We start from the raw sequence: 25483 nt of genomic DNA on the forward strand, positions 1-25483 counted from the left end.
GGTTCAACACACTATCAACCATGAAAAGGCAGTTTTACTAAGATCCATTATTAGGCAGTTAAAACATTATCGGCTTTCACATGACTACAGAAGCTCTACCAAGGAGGGGAGGAAGGCAGCACTTGGGATAGAAAAGGCATGCTCTCCATGGACCTCATGGCAATGTTGAGTGGCCCGGTGATATTCATGGCCACCGGGTGGCCGAGATTCATGTGCGCCGTCGTCGGGATGTTGACCAGGTTCACCGGGCCGGTGATGGTGACGGGGTGCTGCAGGTTGACCTGCGACGTGATGTTGACCGTACTGGTGCCGATGTTCATCTGAGCAGCGATGGTGACGGGGTTGCTGGCGATGCCGCCGCGGTTCATGGCCGAGGTTATTGCTGCCGCATTGGTGACCGGCGTCGTAGTGGCCGAGTTGTTGTGCACAGTGTTGCCATCTGTTTTTTAAAAAGACACAAGAGCAGAGTTAGGGCTGGTCAACCTTGGGGAAATATACTACCCCTCCACAACGGGGAAAGTCAACAGCCCTCTCAGCTGCCTGGCTGTTAAGCTGGGTCACTGAAAATGTCAATACACCATTAATGCATTATGTCAACTGTGGAAATATTTGTCGAAGAAACCTACCTTTGTGAGAGTTGTCAATTAGGACTTGGAAGGAGTTATTTAAAATCTCTCCTACCGTCAACTCACCTGGGGGTAAATTCAAAAAGCAGGATCAATAGACTAACCAGCTAACTGTCCATTAGTTTGAATTCAGAACGTTCATTGAAACAGTAACACATTATGAAGGACAACTAAAGCTCTGTGTATGCCTAAGGCTGGATACACACTACACTGCAGGACTGCCAATTGGAGCATCCCAGCTGAGTTCAGGGCAGTACATCACAGGGTCAGCCAACATGTCTCCCCTGTGCTGTGAGGTGTAGTCATGACTTCATCTCAACTGGGATAGCATCATTTTTGTAATTGGTGAATTGGAAGAGGGTAAATAAAACGACGTCGATCTGATCAAAGTCAGGACAGAAATGACGGTTGGGTAATGGAGATGACCTCTGATGAAAGGTCAGGTAGTGTGCATCTAGATAAGTGTTATGGCCCAGTGTGTGGTTCATTTTAATGATCTACTGATCCTGCTTCAAGAAATTTAACCTTATATTAGCAAAACTAAGAACCTTAATTACAACAGTCCTCAGAGAAAAGAAATGCTTCTGTACTTGTGTCACATGGTACGTGAAGAAAAACTGGCCACTTATGTTTTGCAGAGGTTACAATTCAATGCTTTGGGGTTCCTGCTACTAGCTACTGGATTACCTTTTCGTGGCCCTGAGTGGTTCCACTGCCAGTCACTTATACCTATTCAGAAATACAGACACATAGGGTTAGAGCACAGGGAGCCGTGCTGTCACCTGGGAGTCCGCATCCATACCTGGCATGGTTCATTGACACACACACACACACACACACACACACACACACACACACACACACACACACACACACACACACACACACACACACACACACACACACACACACACACACACACACCTGTTTTTTTTATTTTCTTCTGTTTTAGTGCCCTGGCTCACCGGCGCTTAACCCTGCCTTAACAAAGAGAACACTTTGTGTGTTGTTGGAATGGCCACCGTGCCATTAACAGTTTTTGGGAAGCCTGCTCTTCATAAGAAGGCTGAAGAATGCAGTTCCACGCCACAAACACAAAAATTGCTTCTCCAAGTTTAAAACATCCAAAATACATTTCAACTTGAGGGCTGATGTTGGCAGGCCTGTTAGGGCACTAACTGGAAGAACAGCTGACTTCTGCACCGGCCCTTGAGGCAGTGGTCCACTGTTTATTAAATCACAGCTGGATGAGTGGGCTATTGATAGAAACCCTCTATCAGTATCATGACAAAACATGTCTTTAAGAGCTTTAAGAGAAGTAAAAGGACACTCTTGCCTACCTTTATTGTTACATGGGTTGCTGAAGCTGGCCTGGCCATGCGTCTTGAGGTGACTCGTGATGTAGGCAGCGCTTAGCATTTTGCCACAGATGTTGCAGGTCACTTTGCCTTCATGCCGGATCATGTGGGAGCGCAGGCGGTCTTTGGTAGCGAAGGCGGAGGTACAGGCCTGGGACAGAAAACAATTCAGATTGTTTTTTCCTCTTAACACATGCATGTGACTAGAATGTTTTCATCAACAACAGAAAACGTAAGTCAAACTGTCATGTTCATGGAGATTATGATTTTGCTATAAATTCTGGGCCAACTTGGCCATAAATACACTGGTCACATCAGAGATCTGTGAAACTGGCAGGCAGCGTCATGGAAACTTCACTGCCACTATAAGACCTGGCTCCAAGCAGTAGCTTCTGACGTTGTCTCATCCCATCTGGCCTTTAGAGTTTTCAATTATGTTGATCCTCATGTATTAATAATGACGAGTCTAAAACTGAATGCTTTTTCAGAGGAGACGGAGTAATGACTCTTACCGTTACTTGGCACTTAAATGGCCTCTCTGAGGAATGGACATGCTTGACATGACAGCTTAGGTGATCAGGCCTGCAGGTGACAAAAAGACAAGAAAGAAAATGGATATACTTTAACTTTGGATTTGCGAGCAGCATCATTTTATTGACATGAGATTATGGCAGTAGAATAAAGCAGAAAAGGGTATCACGAGACACATTTCAGTCATGGTGTTGACCACATCAGATTAGGTTAACAGCAGTTCATCTAATCTTTCACCACTCCGTATACAGATGGTAGCAGCAGTGTGTTTTAGGTCCCTGGCGCATCTTGTGAATCCTTTGTTTTGAACCATGCTTATTGAAAACAGGTATACCCAAAGTAAATTGAAAGTTGTACTTGAACCATTTGGAGTAAATGCATGGCTTTAGTCTCTTTTGAAAGGTAACACTGAGCCCCCCCAACAGTCAGAATCACTTTAAGTGCTATATTGAGTAATATATAATAATAGAAGTTGGAACACACTGAAGTAGAATATTTTCTTTTTAAACAGATGCCTGCAGATGAGTATAGCTGGGACTGATGAGCTGAAGAACACATAGCATGATGCATTACCTGGTCCAAGTTAAAAGTAGATAACAATACCACAGAAAATAAAATAATATTTTACACACAGGGTATGACCGAATTACCCATTGTTTTAATGATGTATATACCTATGCTAAAAAGGCGTATAGTCTTGCACACTTGGCTCAAGTGAAAGGTGGCAGAGGTACCATCTAGCTCAGAGGTGGGCAAACTACGGGCATTTATTTATATTAATATTTTATATTTAAAAAAGATATATTATTTTATATTAAAAAGAAAAAAAAAAAAAAAAGTTATAGTAAAGACCGCTGTAGCGCTTCTCCGTTCCCAAGTTCAGTTTCCCGAAGCACGATGACCACAACAGACCAGCGTTGATGTTTCTTCATGCTTATTTATTGCACAGCCTCTTTTAGGCTTTTCGTGTGTGTGTTCTGCTGCAGCAGAAAGACCGCTGTAATGCCTTCTGCTGCAGCAGTGCTGTGTGCGCAGCAGAAGGCATTAAAGCGGTCTTAAAGCGGTCTCGAAAAGCCTAAAAGAGCGCTGTGCAATAAATAAGCATGAAGAAACATCAACGCTGGTCTGTTGTGGTCATCGTGCTTTGGGAAAATCAAGTCGGGAACAGAGAGGCGCTACAGCAGTTTGTAGCGCCGTGCGGACCGCTGCCTGCCGTGTTCTGCTGAACTAGAGCGACACACAACACTTGCTGTGCTGCGCTGGTCAATTCCACCCCTCCCCCACAGACAAGGGCGACACTTTAATTTTTTTTATTACCGTAATATACCGCAAACCACTGAAAAGCTCCACTTCTTAGCGGTCAGAATCCTTTTTAATTATGTCGTAAAGCGTTAACTTTAGAAGAATTACAGTAATATGAATCACTTTCTGTCGCCGGAGACAGGGTTTGTATTACAACAGTTTTAGAGTTGTAAAATGAACTGACAGCTGCATGCAGAGTATTTTTCCTCAGTATAACTAACATAACTAACCACATTCGACCCACCGACATGAGACATGAGCGCCACCAGGGTGGTGACATGAGCGCCACCCTGCGCGCTCATGTCACGTGACATATAGGGTTCTGTCTGTCAGCCTCCTGCCATCCTCCTGCATTGATCCCTTCTGTCACAATGAGTGGACCCAAGAAAAGAAAAGTCCACAGTGAGTGCAGAGTCTTTAATGAGTGGACTGCTAAGTATTTTTTCACCGAAGTACGATCAGAGGCAGTATGTCTTATTTGCCAAGAAACCCTTGCAGTATTCAAAGAATACAATATTAGCCACCACTTTTCCGCCAAGCATGCTAACTATGCTAGCCAACAGTCAACGACAGAACGGGCGGCTACTGCTAAGTAGGGATGGGTATCGTTTGGTTTTTTTCCGATACCGGTGCTAAACCGATACTTTTAAAACGATACCGGTGCCTAAACGGTGCCTGAACCGATACTTTTTTATTGCCAAGGCAATTTTTTTTCTTCAACTTGAACAATATTATTAACTGTTTAAAGTATACTATATATATAAATAAATAAGAACATACAAAACACACTTCAAACCTTTTAACTTCAAACTATAAAAATATATATTTAAAAAAGAACAGACACAAGCATCAGGTGGCCTGATGGGACCGTGTGCAACAGAACTCAGACTCTGTTGGATCCTAAAACTGCTGCTTTACTGGACTACACGTCATCATTAATATCAACTGGAGAGATTTGTTCCATCAAGCCGAGGACGGACGTTCAAAAGCTCGTGCCTCCAGCGATCTCTGTGTGCGCGCACTGTGTGTGTGTGTGTGAGCGCTGGAAGCCCCGCCCCCTCGAGCCCCGCTCTGCATGCAGGCGGACAGAGAGCAGAGCAGCGAGTGCGCTCTGATCCGCGCTATTTTAATAATCGTTTTTAGCGTGCGGACACCGCGCTACCTTTTTAGTATCTATATACTATATTCTACTACTATACTATACTATATACTATCTATACTATATACTATGTATCTATATATCTATATATCTATATACCATATATACAGAGTAGTGTAAAAATAAAAGTATTTAAATCGGCTCAGGCACCGGAAGGAAGCACCGAAATCTGCGTTGCTTTTCGGTCCGGTAGGTACCGGACGTGTTGGAACCGGTGCCATACTGGCACCGGTTCTCGGTACCCAACCCTACTGCTAAGAGGTTGGCAGCCAATTTAAAGAGTCAGCAAAAACATTTTCTCCGCCAAACTGCTACACAAGAATCAAGCACCAAGGCAAGTTTTTTGCTACAATCAAATTAGCAAAAGCCAGCAAGCCTTTCTCTGAAGGAGAGTTTTTGAAAGAATGTATGGTAGAAACAGCAGGTCTCTTATACCCAGAGAGCAAAAACAAATTTGAAAAATTGAGTTTATCACGCAGAACAGTGACTCGGCGTGTAGAACAAATTGATGAAGATTTAACCAGCGAGTTGAACAAAAAAACTGAGTCATTTACGTTATATTCTCACACCGCCCCCTGCCGGCCTCAAGTGTAGAGCCACGGGTCTCACACCGCCCAGCACCCCCTGTGGCGGACCACAGGCTCCCCACCTTCCCTTTGGCTCCAATAATCTGCACATTTTAATTTCACGGATGAGTTTTTTGTAGAGCAGTCCCACCCGGACATGTGTGTAAAATTTCAAGTCAATCGGTCAAAGTTCGCAAAAACGGTGGGCTTTCAGCCTAAAGGGGGCGCTATAGAGACATTTTCTCAGACTTTTGGTCGACACCCAAATTATATTAAAATTTTCGCCGAGTCGGATGGGTGTGCAAATTTTGAAGAATGTAGGTTTATCCCAAGCACCTCTTTTTTCCTGCGCATTGGTCGGGAATAATAATAATAATAATAATAATAATAATAATAATAATAATAATAATACTTAGCATTTCAATAGGTCCTCGACTCTGACTACGTCAGTGCTCGGGCCCTAATAAAATAGCTATAACTTTGTGATTCTGTTTAGGCCAGCAGAGAAGGCTTAGGTGGCCCTGACGGCAACCACTGGATTGCACATTATATTTGTTTTTGTCTGATGGAGTAATTTGGTTTAATTGAAAGTGATTGCAATTTTCTTGGGCTGCAACTAACGATTATTTTTAATAATCGATAAATCGGTTGTTACTTTTTTCGATGAATTGGATAAAAAAAAAAAAAAAAAAACATTAATTTCCAACCCTCTATTCAAAAACAGAACTGACAAATTCACAGTGCAAACCATCTTCAGAAAGTGCACAAACAGGTTCAATATATGGGCCTCTTATGACCACGACATCATGTTGTTGGCTAAACCCAACTACGTGATTTGATTCATTCTACTTTGAGTAAAAAAAATAAAAAACCTTTATCAGATCCTCCGGTGTGCCGGTTTAACGTTACCGAGTGACTGGTGAACTGAACCAGACCGGGGGGTTACGGCATGTTTCACCATGTTACGTTTTTCTTCCTGGGAGGAAGAAAAGGGTTCATGCTGGGGTGTGAGAGAACATGTTTAAGAACCACTGCTCTAATCAGACCCCCTTCAAAGTCAAGGCAAAGACGCGAGTAAATGTGAAACCACCTGTAGACACACTGGACAGCTACGTTCACTGCAGACTTCATACTCTCATCATCATCATCATCATCATCATCATCATCATCATCATCATCTTCATCATCCCTCCCCCTCCAAACTCAGCCCGAAAGGTGAACTGATTCAGTTACCGGTTCTGCAAATATGCTGCAGCTGATGGTAAATAAGGAAGGCTATCGTTCGGATTATATTGTTACAATTACTCATCGATACGGTCCTTTTTCATTTCTTTTAAATAAATGCTTTTTAAGATATTATAATATGTATATCTTAAATATCACCAAGTGTTTATAGAGCAGCAACAGTAATGTTTACAAATGCAATCTAAAATGTCTATAAAGTAAATAGTCTGGTGGGAATCATTGTCTGCAGGTTCCGCTGGTAGAGAGGAGGTGCTGTTTTCCCTCAGTCGGCAGAGAAATTTACAAGACTTATAACATTTTAAACTAGAAATTGCATTTCCTACTGAAAATGAGTTGGAATGCAAAAAGCTGAAGCTTAAAGCTTAAATATTTGAAAATATAGCGGAATATAGCTGAAAATAGCTAAATATAGCTGAACATAGCTGAATTTAGCTGAAAATAGCTGAATATAGCTTAAAATAGCTAAAAAGATAAACTACCTGTTGAAAAGTGTTGAAGCCCAAAAGCGTTGAACTGAACTGCTGAACATCCTTAATGTTTAAATGGAAAAGTTGGAAGCAAAACTGCAACATCTAAATAATTCAAGAGATAAATTAAAAGTAGTAGTTGTAGTAGTAGAAATAACAGTAGCATGAGTGAAAGCAGTAGTTGTATTCGCAGAAGTAGTTATAGTAGTAGTAGTATAAATAACAGTAGTATGAGTAGAAGTAGTAGTTGTAGTAGTATTAGAAACTACAGTAGTAGTAGTAGTAGTAGTAGTAGTAGTAGTAGTAGTTGAAATAACGGTAGTAGTATAAGTAGTAGTTGAAATAACAGTAGTAGTAGTATAAGTAGTAGTTGAAATAACAGTAGTATGAGAAGAAGTAGTAGTAGTTGAAGTAACAGTAGTAGTAGTAGTAGTAGTAGAAATAGTAGTAACAGTAGAAGTAGTAGTTGAAATAACGGTAGTATGAGTAGAAGTAGTAGTAGAAGTAACAGTAGTAGAAGTAGTAGTTGAAGTAACAGTAGTAGTAGTAGAAGTAGTAGTAGTTGAAATAACGGTAGTATGAGTAGAAGTAGTAGTAGTTTGAAGTAACAGTAGTAGTAGAAGTAGTAGTTGAAATAACAGTAGTATGAGTAGAAGTAGTAGTTGAAGTAACAGTAGAAGTAGTAGAAGTAGTAGTTGAAATAACAGTAGTATGAGTAGAAGTAGTAGTAGTAGTATTCATATAATAATGTAATGTAATGTAATAGCAGTAGCAGTAATAGTAGTCATTAATAGCTGTAGTAGTAATTAGTAATAGTTATAGCAGTAGTAGTATTAGTAGCAGTAGTAGTAATAGTCCAAATATTAGCAGCAGTAGTCAAAGTCAAATACTGCGCATTAAGTATTTAATACAAAAATCCTCATTTGAGCTTTATGTTATGATACAGTTAATTCATGGGGCTTTTATTTTGAAAAGGAAGACAGACAGACAGGAGGCTTTACAATGCCTTTGACTGAATATCTGCATGAATATCTCCAAGTCACACACTCCAATGTGTGTGCAGATTGTGTACAAAACCATCTGTTAAACCCCATATTTCGAGGCAAAAACATGCTCAAATCATCATTATAGTACATTCAACAGAGAGGAGGAGACGATCGCACTGATATCCTTGATATTTTTCTGGAGTTTAATAGACGTGGGAGCAACAGCTTCATTGAGGCTCACGTTCACACACACACACACACACACACACACACACACACACACACACACACACACACACACACACACACACACACACACACACACACACACACACACACACACACACGACCGTATTACCACGTGCACGCACGCGGCCGTCCACACGCGGCCGTCCAATTCTGAGCGAGCAAAGACAATGACACAATCTATCACCTACTTGATGTGCAAAGACCTGTGTCCACACAACGTTGTGGAAAAGGAAGGCTTTTGTTACATGCTCAGGACACTGGAACCAGTGTATAGGACTCAGTCGTGGCGTTTTTACACTGACAGCCGTGCCCAAGCTCTACAGAGAAGTGAAGCTTAAAGTTGAGGAATCTTTGAGTACGGCACCAGAATGTGGGATTGAAGACAAAGACCTAACCTACATCAGATCTACGAGGCTGCGTCGCCCTGCGCGCTCATGTGACATATCAGGTTCTGCCTGCCAGGGTCCTGCATTGAGCCCTCCTGGAACAATGAGTGGATATTGTTTGGCTCTACCTGCCTGTGAGCAGACGTTCAACGTGATGAACATTTTATTTGTTTTTGTCTGATGGAGCAATCTGGTTTACTTGAAAGTGATTGTAATTTGATTTATGTTAATATTTAGAAAAGCAAAGATGGAGTCAAAGATTTTGTTATTGCAATAAAAATTCAGCATGGACCATTTTGTTACAACTTTGTTGGCATGAACATTTTTGTTAATCCAAAGTGGGGCGTGACACCACTGCTTTAAGTGTTTGTGTCGGTGCCCCCCTAAAGCTGTAAAGCTAGGGGAAACACTGGAGTGAGTGCTTGCTAATACACGGCCCTCGATTGAAATATGGCTTTTCTTCATGTTCACATCATGTTTATGCTTGTTGAACAGGTGTATTGATAAATTCTTAGACTTTAGTCTCAAACGTTTTATTGCATTACAGTAACGAGCGTAGTTGTCATAGTTATCTTTACTAGAACTGCTTGTTCACCGTCTCCACCGCTCTGCTGTTGCTGGCTCAGCCCCAACACAGAGAGCCCGGTGGAGGCTTCAGCATGATAATGCATGAAACAGAATCAACGTAGTACTCATCTCTTTCACAATTAAGCACCTGGTTGATGCTAGGTTCTAGTAGCCATCCTTATTCACAATGAATGCTTTTTAGTGATCAGATCCTATCTCAATCAGGGAGAAAAACTATAATAAACTAAATTTCCACACAAATTATCAGTGAATTCTTTCAACAGCAAGTTGTATCATTAAATACCATTTTACAGCTAACTGTGATTTCAGACCAGTCATTACAAATACATACTTTATAGTAAAATCATTTGCTGAAATGTCACTGTACTTTTTTAGCCAACCTGGGGAGAGCTGGAGAAACTTAACTTCAGCCATGAGTCAAAAATTATTATGGCCTCCTTACTAAGTATTATGCAAGCCATTTCATACCAGCCTGTCACTGGGTCTAACATTTACAGTCAGACCTACAAACTCATGAGGGGTGAAAAAGGTGACACCAGCGGGGCGGGGTGGCAGTGACGGGCTAATCAGTCCCGAACAGCCACTCGTCGAGAAGCTGACAAAACTATGATCATTATGGGTTTTAATTCTTCTTTTGTCAATACCCAAGTGTGTGTGTGTGTATATATATATATATATATATATATATATATATATATATATATATACACATATATATACACACACACACACACTACCGTTCAAAAGCTTGGGGTCACCCAGACAAATGTTCAGCAATTTCTTGCATGGAATAGCCTTCATCTCTAAGAACAAGAACAGACTGGTGAGTTTCACATGAAAGTTCTCTTTTTCTGGCCATTTTGAGAATATAATGGAACCCACACATGTGATGCTATGCATAGGAAGGCCAGTTGTAAAGCTTCTCTCACCAGCATAACTGTTTTAAGTTGTGCTAACATAATTGCACAAGGGTTTTCTAATCCTCCATTAGTCTTCTACGTGATGAGCAAACAGTGTCCCATTAGAACACTGAGTGATAGTTGCTGGAAATGGGCCTCTATACACCTATTTAGATATTTCATTAAAAACCAGACGTTTCCACCTAGAATAGTCATTTACCACATTAACAATATATAGTGTATTTCTGATTAATTTAATGTAATCTTCATTGAAAAAAACAGTGTTTTTCTCTGAAAAATAAGGAAATTTCTAAGTGACCCCAAACTTTTGAACGGTAGTGTGTGTGTATATATATTTTGTAGACTTAATACTTACAATATGCAATACTGCTGTACTATACTGAATATTGTTTTGCTACTACTACATTTCACTTCATAATATTACACTTATGTGCCATAATATGTATAATGTACCAGCCTTTTTATTTGACCATATTATGTCATACTGTTATACCACTTTACTTTGAGGAGACGTCACTGTTAGTCTAGAACACTGAATGTTTCCACCAGTAAACCTGAACATGCACACCTCTCTCCAGTGTGACAGTGATTAAAACCACATAAATATATAGATTATAATTAGTAGTAGTGAGGTGTCGGTAGGTAGAACTGAGTCGCCGCTGACTCGCCGCTCTCCTGTCTGACGTCACATGCTGCCACGGACTCTCCGCTGCCAGTAATCTCACTCGCTGTCTCTCCAACAACGTTAGCTAACGTGTTAGCTAGCTGACTAGCTTGCTATTATTAAACTGGTGGGAGGGAAATGAAGCCGCTGTAGACGTCTTAACGCTGATTGGACAAGACTCGACACGTCAAAGATCTTCTATTGCTAAGATGATCACGACCTCAGTTTTTTTCCGTGTCCCACTCCAATCTCAGAAACGGCGGACAGTTCATTATAAATGATGTCTACATACCTGGAAAAGCCCTTCCCACAGACAGAACAGATGTAAGGCTTGTGAACTCCACCATCATGGGAGCGGACATGGTACGTCATGCGATCCTTTCTCTTAAACCTCTGCTGGCAGATGGGACACTCAAACGGCTTCTCGTCAGAGTGCGACAGCTTGTGGCGGTTGAGGTGGTACACATCTCTGAAGGCCTTACCACACATATCGCAACCGTGATTCTTTTTCACTGGTTTGGGGGGTTTCTTAGGAATGCTTTGCTGCTGCTGCTGTTGCTGCTGCTGCTGCTGTTGCTGCTGCTGCTGCTGCTGCTGCTGTTGGTGGTGTTGGTGTTGCTGTTGGTGTTGCATTGGGGTCATGATGCTGGTGGACGTGGACGTGGTGGCTGTAGTCAGGATACCAGCTACAGTAGTAATGTATGACGGGATTCCACTATTCTCACGTGGTACAGTGGATATGAGCGGCACCATGGTGGGGGCTGTTTGTGTCTTCTTAGGCCGCGAAACCATCTTAATGCCAGTGTGGCAAGACTCGTGCCGCCGGAGGTGGTAGCTGTCCCGGAAAGCCTTGTTGCAGTAGCCACAGATGAAGGGCGTCTTCGATTTAGGCTCCTTTTTTACGACAGCAACTGGAAGCCCCCCACCACCTCCTCCCCCCCCAGTGCCACTAGCCACATTGTCTTTAAGAAGTTCTGCAGCACTGACAGGGGGTTTCTGGTCCAAGAGAATGGGCAGCACCGGTTTCTGATCAGGTGGTTCAGTTCCAGAACTGAGCAAAGGCAAGAGGCTGTTCCCGGCTATTTGATGCTGGTGATGCAGAGCCTCGTTGGCCTGCTGTAATGAGAAAGACAGAGCCATGTAAAGTGATGTTAATACACATCCTCAAACACCAGCTGAAAGACCAATAGAGTGTTAAAGTAAAGCAGATATACTACATTTAAGTATCTTGGTTTCCACATAATCCTCTATTCACTAGGGCGACCAATTTTCTAGTAAATTCGGCGACAAACAGGTCGTTTTGGTTTCCATTACTTGTTCTTTAGGCTTTTTAATAATGAATGACATATTTCCAAGAAACAAATGAGCCCATCTTTGGTAATCAGAAGATTTAAAGTGGCGCCTTTGCATGATTATTTGTGGAGAAACGGCACTTTTTTTTTGTCAGTCAATGAAAAAAAAAAAAAGTAAATGTGATCTATTAGGGGTTCTCAACGTTATCAGTTGATAAACAGTAAAAGCAAATGTGATTAACAAATTGGCATTAATGCTTTCTATAAATTAAATGAACTCCACCTTTACTAGCTGCAACATTAAAGTAATTAACATATGAATACATCATATAAGCCTACTATGAGTATATTATTTGAAATGGGCATCTATATAATGAGCATACTTTTACTATTGGCGACGATTTCGATGCAAATCATTTTGTAATTTTGCTTAAATTAAGCTACATTTTAAATGCAGGACTTTTACTTTTTAGTATTTCTACCGTGAGTTTTTTTAGTACATACTTAAATGTACATAAATGCATTGATTTTTAGGTTGCATAATTATGAATGATGATGTCACAGCAAAGAAGTTACACTGACAAAGCACCGTAAAGGAGACGGGCTCCTTGTTTTAAGACAGGAGAGAGGAGCTGTGCAGCCGACCCGACCGGAGAGAAGCCGTCCACCACTGTGGAGCTAGACAGCCTATCTGCTGAGTGTGGAAATAGTTTCAGTTCATTATGAAACGGTAGCAGGACAAAATAGACTTGGCGGTCCGGAAGAGTCTTGGCAATAATGGCAAACACGTGTGTGTTTACAACAATACAAAAATAGATATTAAAGAGGGAATGAAGACCCGTTTAACTTCCTCACACCAGCTCGAAGCAGCTTAAAATACATCATTAAAACTACTAATGCCAAGCCAGCCACGGGCCAGAAGCCATGTTCTGCAGCATATTGGAGTGCACGGAACGCAGACATGCAGTACCAGCTTGTGGCACACGGAGAAACAGCACCTCTGTTGTACTCGCAGGGACGTCGTATGTGTACACATCGTAAAACCTCTGAGGCAAATTTGGAATTTTGGGAAGTACAAAATAAACTGAATGGTTAACAAATAAAAACTCTGGAGAAGAAGTGCACACAACCAGATAGCCAAGACAAATACATGTAAATGAATGTTTGATGTTACACACTGCATTGACACCGAATGTGAACAACGCAGGTCTAAGACGTCTCTCTTTAGCTAACCTCGGTTACTAGAACCAACACAATGATTATGAACCAGTGAGGTCATGTAGGACATGCATGAGGTTTATTCAGACCAATGGGCCTTGATGTTAGCAGCCCGTCCTGTAAAATGCATTTATCAGCTGAATTACATTTGCTATCCCTAATTGTTTAGATAATATATAGCTGAAACCTACATTTATTTAATTTCACTTACAACTGTTAAGTTAATTTTGCACTAAAGTTCTTAATAAAATATTCAAACCACAGAAGCATAGAGAAACCGGCTTTACCATGTAGTTATTTCATAGACTATTGAAATACCAGAAGCATGCTATATCATGAGAAATGGGCAGTGGGAGCAGGTTTCATATACATTGACATGGAGTCATGTGAGCCGTGGATTTAACCATCAGAGTGAAAGGTTTTACGGCAGAATCTTCAGTAAAAATATACCATCTGGAAATTGACTGATAATGTTACATCAGCTGTTATAGGAGGTCCCATGAACTAACATTGTGGTGCGTTCATGCTCCATTCGATGAAAGTCAATTATTATTATCATGTGTTCCAATATAATAATGTAAAATTAAGTATTGATTTAATTTTTAATTAATTACAATGTCTAATGTTAAGATTTATAAATAAAAATACAATCTTTTATTTCCTAATCATTTGAATTGTGTTATTAATTTATTTTATTACTAGATTTGGTTATTCAGTAGCTAGATAGAGGCATAGTATGATTATTCTGATTGGTGATATTTCCTCTGACACCAATCCTGATTTAAAAATTTCTGATTTTAACTGAAGGGCGCTTGAACGCACCATAATGTAACTAAATGTTTTGCTAGTTACATTATGGTGTATTACTTTGTAATAAAGTCTCTGCCTTACTAACATTACTAGCTTTCCTCCTGCCAATGTACACTCAATGTAAAAGGATCAAAAGGCTGCAGCTAGAGAGCAGCAATGTGAATGTAATGTATTCTAGGCCTATGACAATCGGCAGTAAAACTGTTACTCACACCCTGATTTAAACTGTTTAATTAATCTGCGGTTCACATATCTCCCTGGTCATGTTATACTATGCAAAATTATTATACACTGACGATATATAAGGCTGGAGTGTTGGTTCCCCTTTGCACAGGGCAGAAATGTAGGAACCAGGACACCATCAATAAAGCTTCTTCCATCCTTAACGTATACAACCGCTGTTGTGGTCAAATCGGTTAATTTCGGCATTCCTAATTGGTAGAGATGGTTTTGGCCATATCAGCCAGCCCTATTGCACGGTATCCTAAAAGTAAGGAATTTCTCCGTGTGTGTTATTCACATCTTTCCAGAACAGCTCTTCTGATCTACTTCACACTAAGTGGGTGTATTGCTGGGGACCAAGAAGTTATTTGTCCAATTTAGGTGCAATGTGAAAATGTGACACAATTAATATCAATAAACAAGCACAAAACCCAATCATTAATTCTTTCTAGGATCCGATCACTAAAAATGCATTCATTGTGAATAGGGATGGCTATCAAAACTCAGGTGCTACATTATGAAAGAGGCGAGTGAACTCAATGCATACTTTCAAATAAACAATTAAGTAGGATTTTAAAAGCAGACTATTCACACCATTGGTTCACATAAGCTTGGAGTATAAAACTCAACGTAGTCATTTTAAATGATTTAAAAATCTACATCTGAGCAAACATTTTGCTGCCAAATCAAATTGTTTTCAGGATATACAACCTTTGTTTCTCCGTAAAGCATTTAATACTAGACTTGTTCCTGTACAGGCCTTGGATGTGAGTTTACAGTTCATTACAATCAAATATCTCAGATAAATGAAGGTCTGGTGCTTTCTCTGCATGGTTTATGGCTTTTTGCCAGTTACACCTACAGTTTATGGGTTAAACTCGACTTTTTTAATCCTCAGTTTATTTTAGATTGAATGCCCTCCCGAGCTTCAGAGAAAACTTCAACAGTGCAGTGAGCATAAATGCCTCTTAAGTATGCTTCAGCAAGGGCAGGGCCAAACGGGCCCTATTTGGATCAACTGACCACAAATTAGTCATCCAAACAGTTACTTTCTTGCATGAAAACCTGTTAAAACTGCCTGCTTTTATTTACAGTACAAACAATTTTCAGAAACTATTAACGAGAGATGTACAGATTTTGTATGATTTTCCTGATTCAGTGTAAACCGTCACACAATTCAAAAGGCATAGGAAATAAATCATTACATTTGTATTTAAATATTTGCTTGGATCAACAAAACATTTGAGAATATCTTCTTCAAACAACTTACTTTTCCAAGAGAACATGTAGCAAGCTACAGTTTGCCTGCCTTGCTCAACAGTAAAGTCAACCCCTGTTTTTTTTCATGAACCCAAAGGCATTTTACTGTGACTACATTTGACCGTGAGCGGCCACGATGTGGGTCTGTACGTCATGGCAGGTGTGATGCTCAGGACCAAGCAAAGCTACGAGCAGCAACACTGAAGCGCTACTACTTACAACAATGGACCAAAACGCTATTGATTGCATTCTTTTGGTTTTATAGGTCTACGTTGTATTTCCGACAAGTAAGTTTGGCTATCGACTAAAACATCTCAGCGACTTCCCCAAAGAAAAGGCTTAAAGTCAATCCCTGATGGGTAGTGCATACATTCTCAAGGAAAATGGTACATAGTTAGGATATGCTAATATATCTAAAATCACAAAGGGGACAGATGGAAGGATCAGTGGTCAGAAAGTCAGCACCTCCACCTGCCTGATGCTCTGCAATCACAGTGAACAGCGTCTAATACGGCTTGTTTTCTTAATACAAGAATTATCCAAAAAGAGAACAAGCTCACCCTATATTTTATTTATGCAGGGAGTCCTTTATGATGTTTGCTATGGTTTTTCCCTAAATACTATGTTTATTAAAACAAGATATGTGATGGAATCAAATGTAAGGAAGCTATAGGGAGTTTACATTATGTGTTAGTACTATTTTGAGTTGTAAACAATTTGATGATTAGTGGGATAACATTGGGAATCACAATAGAACAGAACAATTTCATATCGGCCAATGCCGACAGGTGTACTTTATATACCACTACCTTATTAGATCATACAACTTTTTTTTTTTAAACATACATTAGCTGCTTCTGAGCATTAAGAAACATGACAAACACATTCTGTCCCCTTCATCATTTGAATAACTGGAATGATTATGCGACAGTAACCAGGAAGCAGTTCAGCATTGGATTCATTCAGCGAGTTTCACCCGTGCAATTACCTCCAAATCGCAACTAAATTGGTTTGGGAAGGATGGTGGAGCAGGTGTTCTGCAGAATGATACATACAATTAGAAAATTGTGCATCTGAAAGTTTGAAATGCCAAAATAACAAAAATATTGAAGACAATAAATCATTTAACAATGTGTTGCTCAATTCAATAACGCAATGACAGGCACAAAAAAAAAGTAACCCTAGAGCAGTAAAAAATAAAAGTAGGGAGGACATCTTAAGTCTGCAGCTGCTGGCAGGCATTGTCCAATTGGTCATGGCATACTCCCAACGGGATAGGACGGACAGAAGGTGGGGGCTTGTATGAATATTTTGGCCAGGGAGAAAGCAGAGATTCACGTTGTAACCACCAACTTTACAACAGGTCAACCCAGAGATGTGGTGATTGAGACAGCCTTGTTCTTCTCTGTAATCAGCATTGAGCAGGGTTAAAGACCTGACCCATGGCTTTTCAGGTTCAGCCAAGCATCCCATCCCAGTCAGCCAGGAGGGGGGTTGTGGTCTCAGGCAGCCAGGATCCCGAGTGCCGCTTTTTCCCCACTGTGTTCTTATATGAATGACAAACATCCAAGCACTGGTGCACTTTTTTTCAGGGGGCGGGGGCTGTCCTTAGTGAAGGCGGCCACGCTATGTGTTTTAGCGCGGTTGAGAGAGCTGGGGGCCGTCACAGGGTGTCAACTGGCTTTTATATCCACCACACTGTAGCAGACAAGAATCATTACTGCAATTAGCATTTCTCCTACCATATGTGTATGCAAGTAAAAGACAGAGAGAGACAGAGAAAGCACAACAACTCTCTCTCTCCTGCTGTTCTATCACGCTGCTCTGACGATTTTGATACAAATCTGATTTGACGGGTGAGGTCCCTTCTAAGATAAAAAGTACTGAAAAAGAGTGAGGGGGATGGAAATTAACAAGAAATAGTACAAATAAAACTAAACTAGTCATTGTTTTGATAATTTGACCATGACCGTCTCATTTGATATAATGCTAGAATGCCTGTAGTGATGCCGTATTATACTGCCTTTCAATTGTCTCCTCACAAACCTCAGATGACACCACTTCTTACTAAAAACTAAACTACATTTGCTTTAGATTTTTTGCTTTATGGAATTTGCTTTGCTAACATTGTGCTGCCAAATACGTTTGTTCTGTCATAAGGGCACAAAACAGAAATAATCATACATACATACATACATACATACGGCAGGAGTTAGGATATAAACTGGGCCTTCCTCAGAGTACCACAGCATGACAGGAACCCCAACCCCTTCAAACCGCCAAAACCATTACAATGCTGAGAGAACAATAACAAGTTCATTACAATGCTGCCTCGTTTGATGCTTCATCACATGAGGTGAACCAAGTGGAGCTTTCATAATAAACCCCCAATAGTCTCCTTGTCTCTTACACACCAGTCTAGGTACTCTGGCCATGTCTGCTACTGAACCAAACTGTCCCAGTCACAAACCGTACCCACTACCAGACGCATCAGTCGGTCTGTATGTTTTTCACAAAGACGGCATGTAACTCACCTGAGCCGGATGTCTATGTCTCTGGTGAGAGGCTCCAGATAGTGCCTGACTATAAATACCTAGGTATCTACCTCGATTCAAACCATTCTTTTAAGAAGCAGGTAAAAAACGTGGCAAAAGTTGTCAGATTTCATTTGTTTAATTTCAAGTACATAAGAAACAATCTCACCATAGATACTGCAAAGCTGTACCTTAATGCAATGATTATTCCATATTTGACCTATTGCCTAACCAGCTGGGCTCAAGCCACCAGCACAACTCTAAAATCAATTCAAATCCTTCATAAGCAGGCTCTTAAAATACTTGATAAAAAGCCCAGGAGTTATCACCACTGTGCAATTCTAAGTAAACACAGTCTCCTGAGCTGGGATAACATCACTAAATTCTCCTATATGTGTCTGTTTTTAAAGTTCTTCATGATATGGCTCCTCCTCCACTTGGTGAATTTATCAAACAAAACACGCAGAGTGGTAGACAAACTAGATCTGTGGAGAGAGGTGACTGTATCATCCCCTTTAGGAAAAGTTCATTTAGCCAGTCTGCATCCTCAGTAAAAGCAGGACACCTCTGGAATGCCCTGCCCCTGCATATCCGCACTAGCAGAACATATCCCCCTTTTAAACACGGCCTGAAGAGTTCTTCAGGCTCATTAGCAACTAGGTGTGTGAGTATGAATCGTGACTCCCTCCTCAATGATTGTGTGTACAAAATGTGTGTATGTTTATTGATCTTTATGATGTTTTTATGATTTTACGATGAGGCCTATTTATATATTTGATCGTAACCTGTATGTTTATTGCTTTTTATGATGTTTTGTTAAAACCATTTCTTTCCTTTAGTGATGGCTTGTTATATCTGGCCACAGGGACTACGGTTGAAATTTAGCCTTAGCTAAGACTGACACATTTACCCCTGGGTTGATTGATGTGTACGGTCCCTGTTCAAATGAATAAAAATGAAATGAAATGAAATGAAAATCCCTTTAGCAGTGAGCAGAGTAGCAGCCTACAGTATCACAAACACCATGGCAACTGAAGCATCCAACCACTGTGAGTGTCTATGGGATGTACACCAGTGTCCTGCACTCAGACTTAACAGTCGGAAGTGCGAAATACAATCTTGTTTTTCTTTTTCAGATTGTTACTGGAAAAATACTTTTTGGAAAAGGGCAATGGTTTACAATCCAATAACAGTCATATTTGTGATACAATAGGGCCAGTAGGGGTGGGAATCACCAGAGGTCCCACGATAGGATATTATTAGGGCTGCAACTAACGATTATTTTAATAATCGATTAATCGGTTCATTATTTTTTTTCGATTAATCGGATAAAAAAATGTTTTTATCAAAAAAGCGTTCATTTCCAACCCTTTATTCAAAAACAGAAGTGACAGTGCAAAACATCTTCAGAAAGTGCACAAACAGGTTGCTCTTGAACATCCCTGAGCTGTTAATTAAAACAACAAAATGGACTAACACTAAAAACATACACATCTATGCTTTACATCTGCCAAATGTGAGCCCTTTTTACTGTAATTGATCCCTCCAGAGGCTGCATTTACATACCCTGCTTTATCAATATGTATGAAATACTGGGACAGAGGGAAGCTGTACTGCTCCATATAGAGTCCTCTTCCTTAAACTCTTTCATTCTGGGTCTCTTATGACCACGACGTCACGTTGTTGGCTAAGCCCAACTATATTCATTCTACTTTGAGTAAAAAAAAAAAAAACCTGCAGCCAGATCCGCCAGTGTGCCGGTTTAACGTTAACGAGTGACAGCGTGAACTGAACCAGACAGGGGGGTGGCGGCATGTTTCATCACATTACGTTTTTTACAAGCAAGACTGAACTGTAACGGAACATAACGGAACTTTAACGACAATACACAACCCAAACACGTTAGCTAACGTGATAGCAAGCTGACTAGCTTCCATTAAAAACAAGTTTGAGGAACATGAAGACGCTGATTGGCCAAGACTCGACTTGACAAAGATCCTCTATTTTTGAGAACATCACAACCTAAGCTTTTCTCGTGTCTCACTCCAATCTCAGAAACGCTGGCCGGCCAGTTGCTCTGCTCCGCTCTTTTTTTTCTTCTCCGCGACTTATTGCCCGGCGGAATAATCGCGCGACACAACGAATCGATAATGAAATTCGTTGCCAACACTTTTGATAATCGATTTTTATCGATTTGTTGTTGCAGCCCTAGATATTATCACGATACTTAAGTCCCGATACTAAAGAAAAGCCTTTGTCAACAGATTTGATCATCATATGTTTTCAGTCTGTTCATCTCACTTCAATCATTTGTATTGCAGCAAAATGGGACAAACTGACCAACTGTCATCAGGCATGAAAACGGGTCAGGGGTGAAAAAGGTGAGAGGGGCCCGGGGGGGGCAGTGACTTGTCGAGAAGCTGACAAACTATGATCATTATGGATTTTAAATTAAAACCCATAATGATCATAGTTCGAGGTTCGGGGGCATGCTCCCTCGTAAGAAAAATGTAAATATTCCATATTTTAAAGCATCAATCTGATGCATTTTGAGATGCTTTGTTTGCCAATCTGGGGAGAGCTGGAGAAACGTAACTTCAGGCATGAGTCAAAAATTATTATGGCCTCCTTACTAAGTATTATGCAAGCCATTTCATGCCAGCCTGTCACTGGGTCTAACATGTACAGTAGATGAGGCACAATATGGTAAGGGCACCACAAATGGCTTAATGCATAACCCCCACAAGAGATGGTGGACATGCTGTAACTTAACTTGTCTACTCTTCCATCATGATTGACAGCCAATACAATGTAACTCAGATTGTAATACATTTTATTGGCAAAGATAACAATTTACAGTTCGTAATACTCTCAGAACCAGATTATTTTGTCTTCTTTGCCTGAACCACCAGTGTCTCCATCGCCCGCTTTGGCTGTTTTGCCACATGTCTCAGCCTTGCCCTTTTCTCTTCTTCAGCAGTCTGTTTCTTGGCCTGCTGAGCACTGCCAGATGCTTCTGGTGCGTCTGTGTGGCTGTGTGGTTTCAGGGGATATAGCCGAATTCCGGTCACAGTAAACAATGGCGACCAAGTTGGAGCGGCTGCATTAAAGTTGGAGCTCATCAATATTGAAGAGCAAATGCTTATATTGCAAATGTTGAAGCGCAGGCGACAGAGAAGACGTTTGCAGAGGTGGTCTGTACGACTACTAAACCGGTCGAGGCTGGGAAAAAGCAACTGCCGGAAATTACGTTCTGAGCGGACCAATCACAGCGCTTGCGGTCCGCGTCAACGCGACGCGTAGTTAGGATTTTTTGGAGGTGCGCGTCAGGCTACGGCGTAGGGGTCTGCGTCGACGGCGTAGCTACGGCATAGGTACGCCGTCGACCTGACGGAGAACCATAAACTAGGCTTAACTCTATGGATTATAATTAACTAGAGGATACACTTTTTCCTACACGTAGATCTTAGACCCTTAAATATAAACAGTAGCCCGGCCACCCTACGGAGGAAACTCATTTCGTTTTTTTTTTATTAAAATAAAAGTTGGATAAAATCTCCATTGTCCTCTCCTTTTATGTAGTGAGGTGTCGGTAGGTAGAACTGCAGTGCCGCTGACTCGCCGCTCTCCTGTCTGACGCCACACGCTGCCACGGACTCTTCGCTGCCAGTAATCTCACTCGCTGTCTCTCCAACAACGTTAGCTAGCTGACTAGCTTGCCATTAAAAAACTGGTGGGAGGGGAATGAAGCCGCTGTAGACATCTTAACGCTGATTGGCCAAGACTCGACAGTCAAAGATCTTCTATTGCAAAGATGATCACGACCTCAGTTTTTTTTCCGTGTCCCACTCCAATCTCAGAAACGGCGGACGGCGGACCCCCCCCTCCTCCCAAAAACAAAAACTCACGTAGGTCACCTATTTTGGTTTCAAAACGGCGAATTTCGCCGAAAGGTGAGGGATTTTCATGCCTGTGTCATAAAATGTTGCACCTGACAAATTGAACAGTTTGTATTACAGTCTACAGAGTTGCGTCAGCGGGGCTTATCTCCGTGCAAACTGTTATCATTTCCGCCGTCCACCATGAAAATAACCACTATTTCTGCTTTATACTTGTTGTGGAAAGCCCAAAAACGTTGGAACATCAAACGCCCTCGTGTCTGGGTTCATCATATGATCCGTAGGCACACAGCTCGGTGAATTTCACTGACTTCACCGGCGTCGGGATGACGGCCGCTTCCAGCACTGCTAGAGGACCCGTAGCCAGTTTGATTCATGCTTTTTTTAACGTCTTTGACCAGCGCATGTTGTCCTGTTTTTCGAGCAACACAGCTGTGCAGCAGCGGCGCTACGAGTGACAGGAAGTCCACACGTTTGATTAAAATGTGGGCGGCACATTTCTAATTTCTTTCTCCGGTGTCTCCATTTTAGTTTTGACCAACTTCCTACCGATCACGCTGACCCGGGACCTCTGCTGAGCTCACTAGACAACAACACGGCACCATCTAGTGGACTGAAAAAGCAATTGATTGTATTATTCTAGGACCAAAAAGTTTATAATTGATATAATAATAAAAGACCGATACTGCCGTGTATCGATACAATATCGCCACGCAAAAAAAATTGTAGTATTGCAATTTTTTCTCCCCCACCCCTACTGGCCAGTGGATCATTTGAACACGAGGCAGGACAAGAAATTCTCTAGGTTAAGGGAATACTTACAAGAAACAAGCTTAATACGTTTGTCTTGCTGTCAGCAAGTGATATATTGCATGGAATTTCAAAGGTCAAACAAGCCATCCGCATCAAAGAATAGCCAACACAATAGTTGTAACAATAGTGACAGCCAAATCCTTAAGATTAAGACAACTTCTTCAAAAATTGGGATACACTACAAAGCCCATCACATTTTGGCATTCGTACATGGCAAAATATTCACTGTTTCCTCAAAATAAAAGAGCCCCCTTTAATCTTCCGTTACTTATGGCATTTAACTGAAGACGTGATCAGGCTTAAAAAACTAGTTATTTCAGCAATTAAATTTAGCCCATTTAATGCATCTCCAAACAAAAGCAGAAGATAACTGTATTCAAAAAACATCAGCCGTTTATCATAATGTCAATAATAATAATAATAGTGTCAGTGATAAGATGACGTATAAAACGCGTGGTGTCATTTTCATGGACACACTGGACACTGAACCAGTGTGATGCTCAGTGACTCTTTCCCACTGAAGCGATGACACATGGTAACACATTCTGATCTCACCGCCCGGTTGCAACTGAACACACTTATATTGCTGAGAGGTGTATGACTTCCAGAGAACTGCCACATGCTGGCATCACCATATCAAATCATGTCGCCAAATGCAATAGATGTAATGCCTTGTATTATATTGTCAATACGCAGAGCAGCTAACGTTACTGTACTTAAACCACAACTGTATCAACACAAATACAAATTAAAGACGGACTTACTTACTTACCAAATACGTAGATATTTGAGAAGGTCGAGTAAACGCCCCTATAGTGTGGTATCTAGTGCACTTGTTCGCAGCTCTATAGCATGCAGCCTTCATGACGGACCTCCGGTAACGCGCCGTGCAGGACGACAAGCGAGAGACTTCCCGTGATTTAGAAAAGTTCTTAAGACATGTTGCACATCCTTTACAACGTTAAACACAAAAGGCCACATTAAACGTGTAAGTTCACATGGTGGCTGGCGTACCGAGGTGTCAGCTCAGGGGGGACTCAAACGGTAACGACATTTGCATTCTTGCAAACCGTGGCCATAAGTCTTTAGTGTGGTTTATAGAGGCTGCTGTCCGCGTGCTAGGAACCCTCCAATTCACTGTTAGCGTTAGCCAGTTTCTAGCCAGGCGGCTGTGGCATACTGCTGGAAGCTAACGCCATTAAGACCCCTGCAGTTACCTTACTTTATCTTCATAATTACATGCGAGACTTACACTAAGTCAACACCTTTGAGGCTCCGAGTGCTGTAATGCAGACAAGAAAAGTACCAGAGTTAGCCAATTAGCTTAGCAAACCAAAAGGCAACAGCAGTAGCTCGACCTACCAGCTAATTTGCTAACGCGCGCGCATCAACAGCAGAAATGAGCTTCTCGTCGATTTTGAGTGAATAGAGACAAACATCGCACTGTGCTGGGATCTAGAGTTCAGGACATTGACCTGAAACCCCCGAGGCCGTGGGGATTCTCCATAGACCAGACGCAGCCGAAGGTCTTGGGTTCCATAAAGCTAGTTAGCAGTTAGCTACAACGAAGCTAGCTAGCAGGCTAACGCGACACCTTTGTTTTGCTTGGTTAACTAATGCATTTCAAAAAGTGAAATGAAAACATCTGGCAACAACATTTACGGCATTTCGAAAACGCGTGTGCGTTTCTCAGACTACTGTTGTATCGTGCTACTTACTTGGAATAAAAACGTACTCCAGCTCGGTTCCATTGCAATACTTAGGCTAAAATCTGCAGGAAACCTACAAGGGATCTACAACAAAGCAGCTAAACATGGCAGCTACAACTTCCTGTAACCCCCAGGGCTGAACCAAGTCCACTGGACTTTTTTTGGACGTCTGGATGTTACGATCAAAGCTTTTTCAAATATTTCCAATACCATTACAAACCACTGTCAAGAGATAAAAATACTGTTTCACGAATAAAACGCGATGCTCTTTTGACGCGGATGTATTTAATGAATGAATGACGTAAGCGTTCGTTATACATTAAACATACATTATATTGTCTCATAAAATAATTAATTTATTGAAGAAAAAAATGATAGTTGTGTTATGGACTATGATATACCAGGAGTACTAATAATACTTAATTCGGTCTTAAGAAATACTTAAATAGGTGGAACATGCTGTCCATTTAGTGGAACATTTGTAAAACCCCAAGAAATCCTGGTTTCACCTTCAAACTAAAGAGTCCACAGCAGCATAGGTAATATGGTCATATAGGTAAGAAGGCCATAGCTTCCATGTTCGTCTATGATAATGTTAGATATTTTATAAAGTTAAGTTTGAATGTTTCTTTAGAAACACATTTTCTTAATTGTTCATGTGTATTTTATGCAACACTTA

The 25483-nt window shown here is 41.1% G+C and overlaps 1 protein-coding gene across 1 annotated transcript; it reads right to left on the bottom strand.

Annotated features, from left to right (window-relative positions):
• Positions 1–95: 95 nt before the first annotated feature.
• LOC306748360 (vascular endothelial zinc finger 1-like) lies at positions 96–24846 on the bottom strand (the record flags this gene model as incomplete). The annotated part of the gene is made up of 7 exons (XM_079231523.1): positions 96–439; positions 627–692; positions 1314–1355; positions 1967–2135; positions 2497–2566; positions 11340–12163; positions 24814–24846. 7 exons carry the CDS (start codon positions 24844–24846, stop codon positions 96–98), a joined length of 1548 nt encoding a protein of 515 aa, XP_079087649.1.
• Positions 24847–25483: the final 637 nt, after the last annotated feature.

The sequence above is a fragment of the Taurulus bubalis genome, assembly GCF_910589615.1.
Source record: "Taurulus bubalis genome assembly, chromosome: 16".
NCBI lineage: Eukaryota > Metazoa > Chordata > Actinopteri > Perciformes > Cottidae > Taurulus > Taurulus bubalis.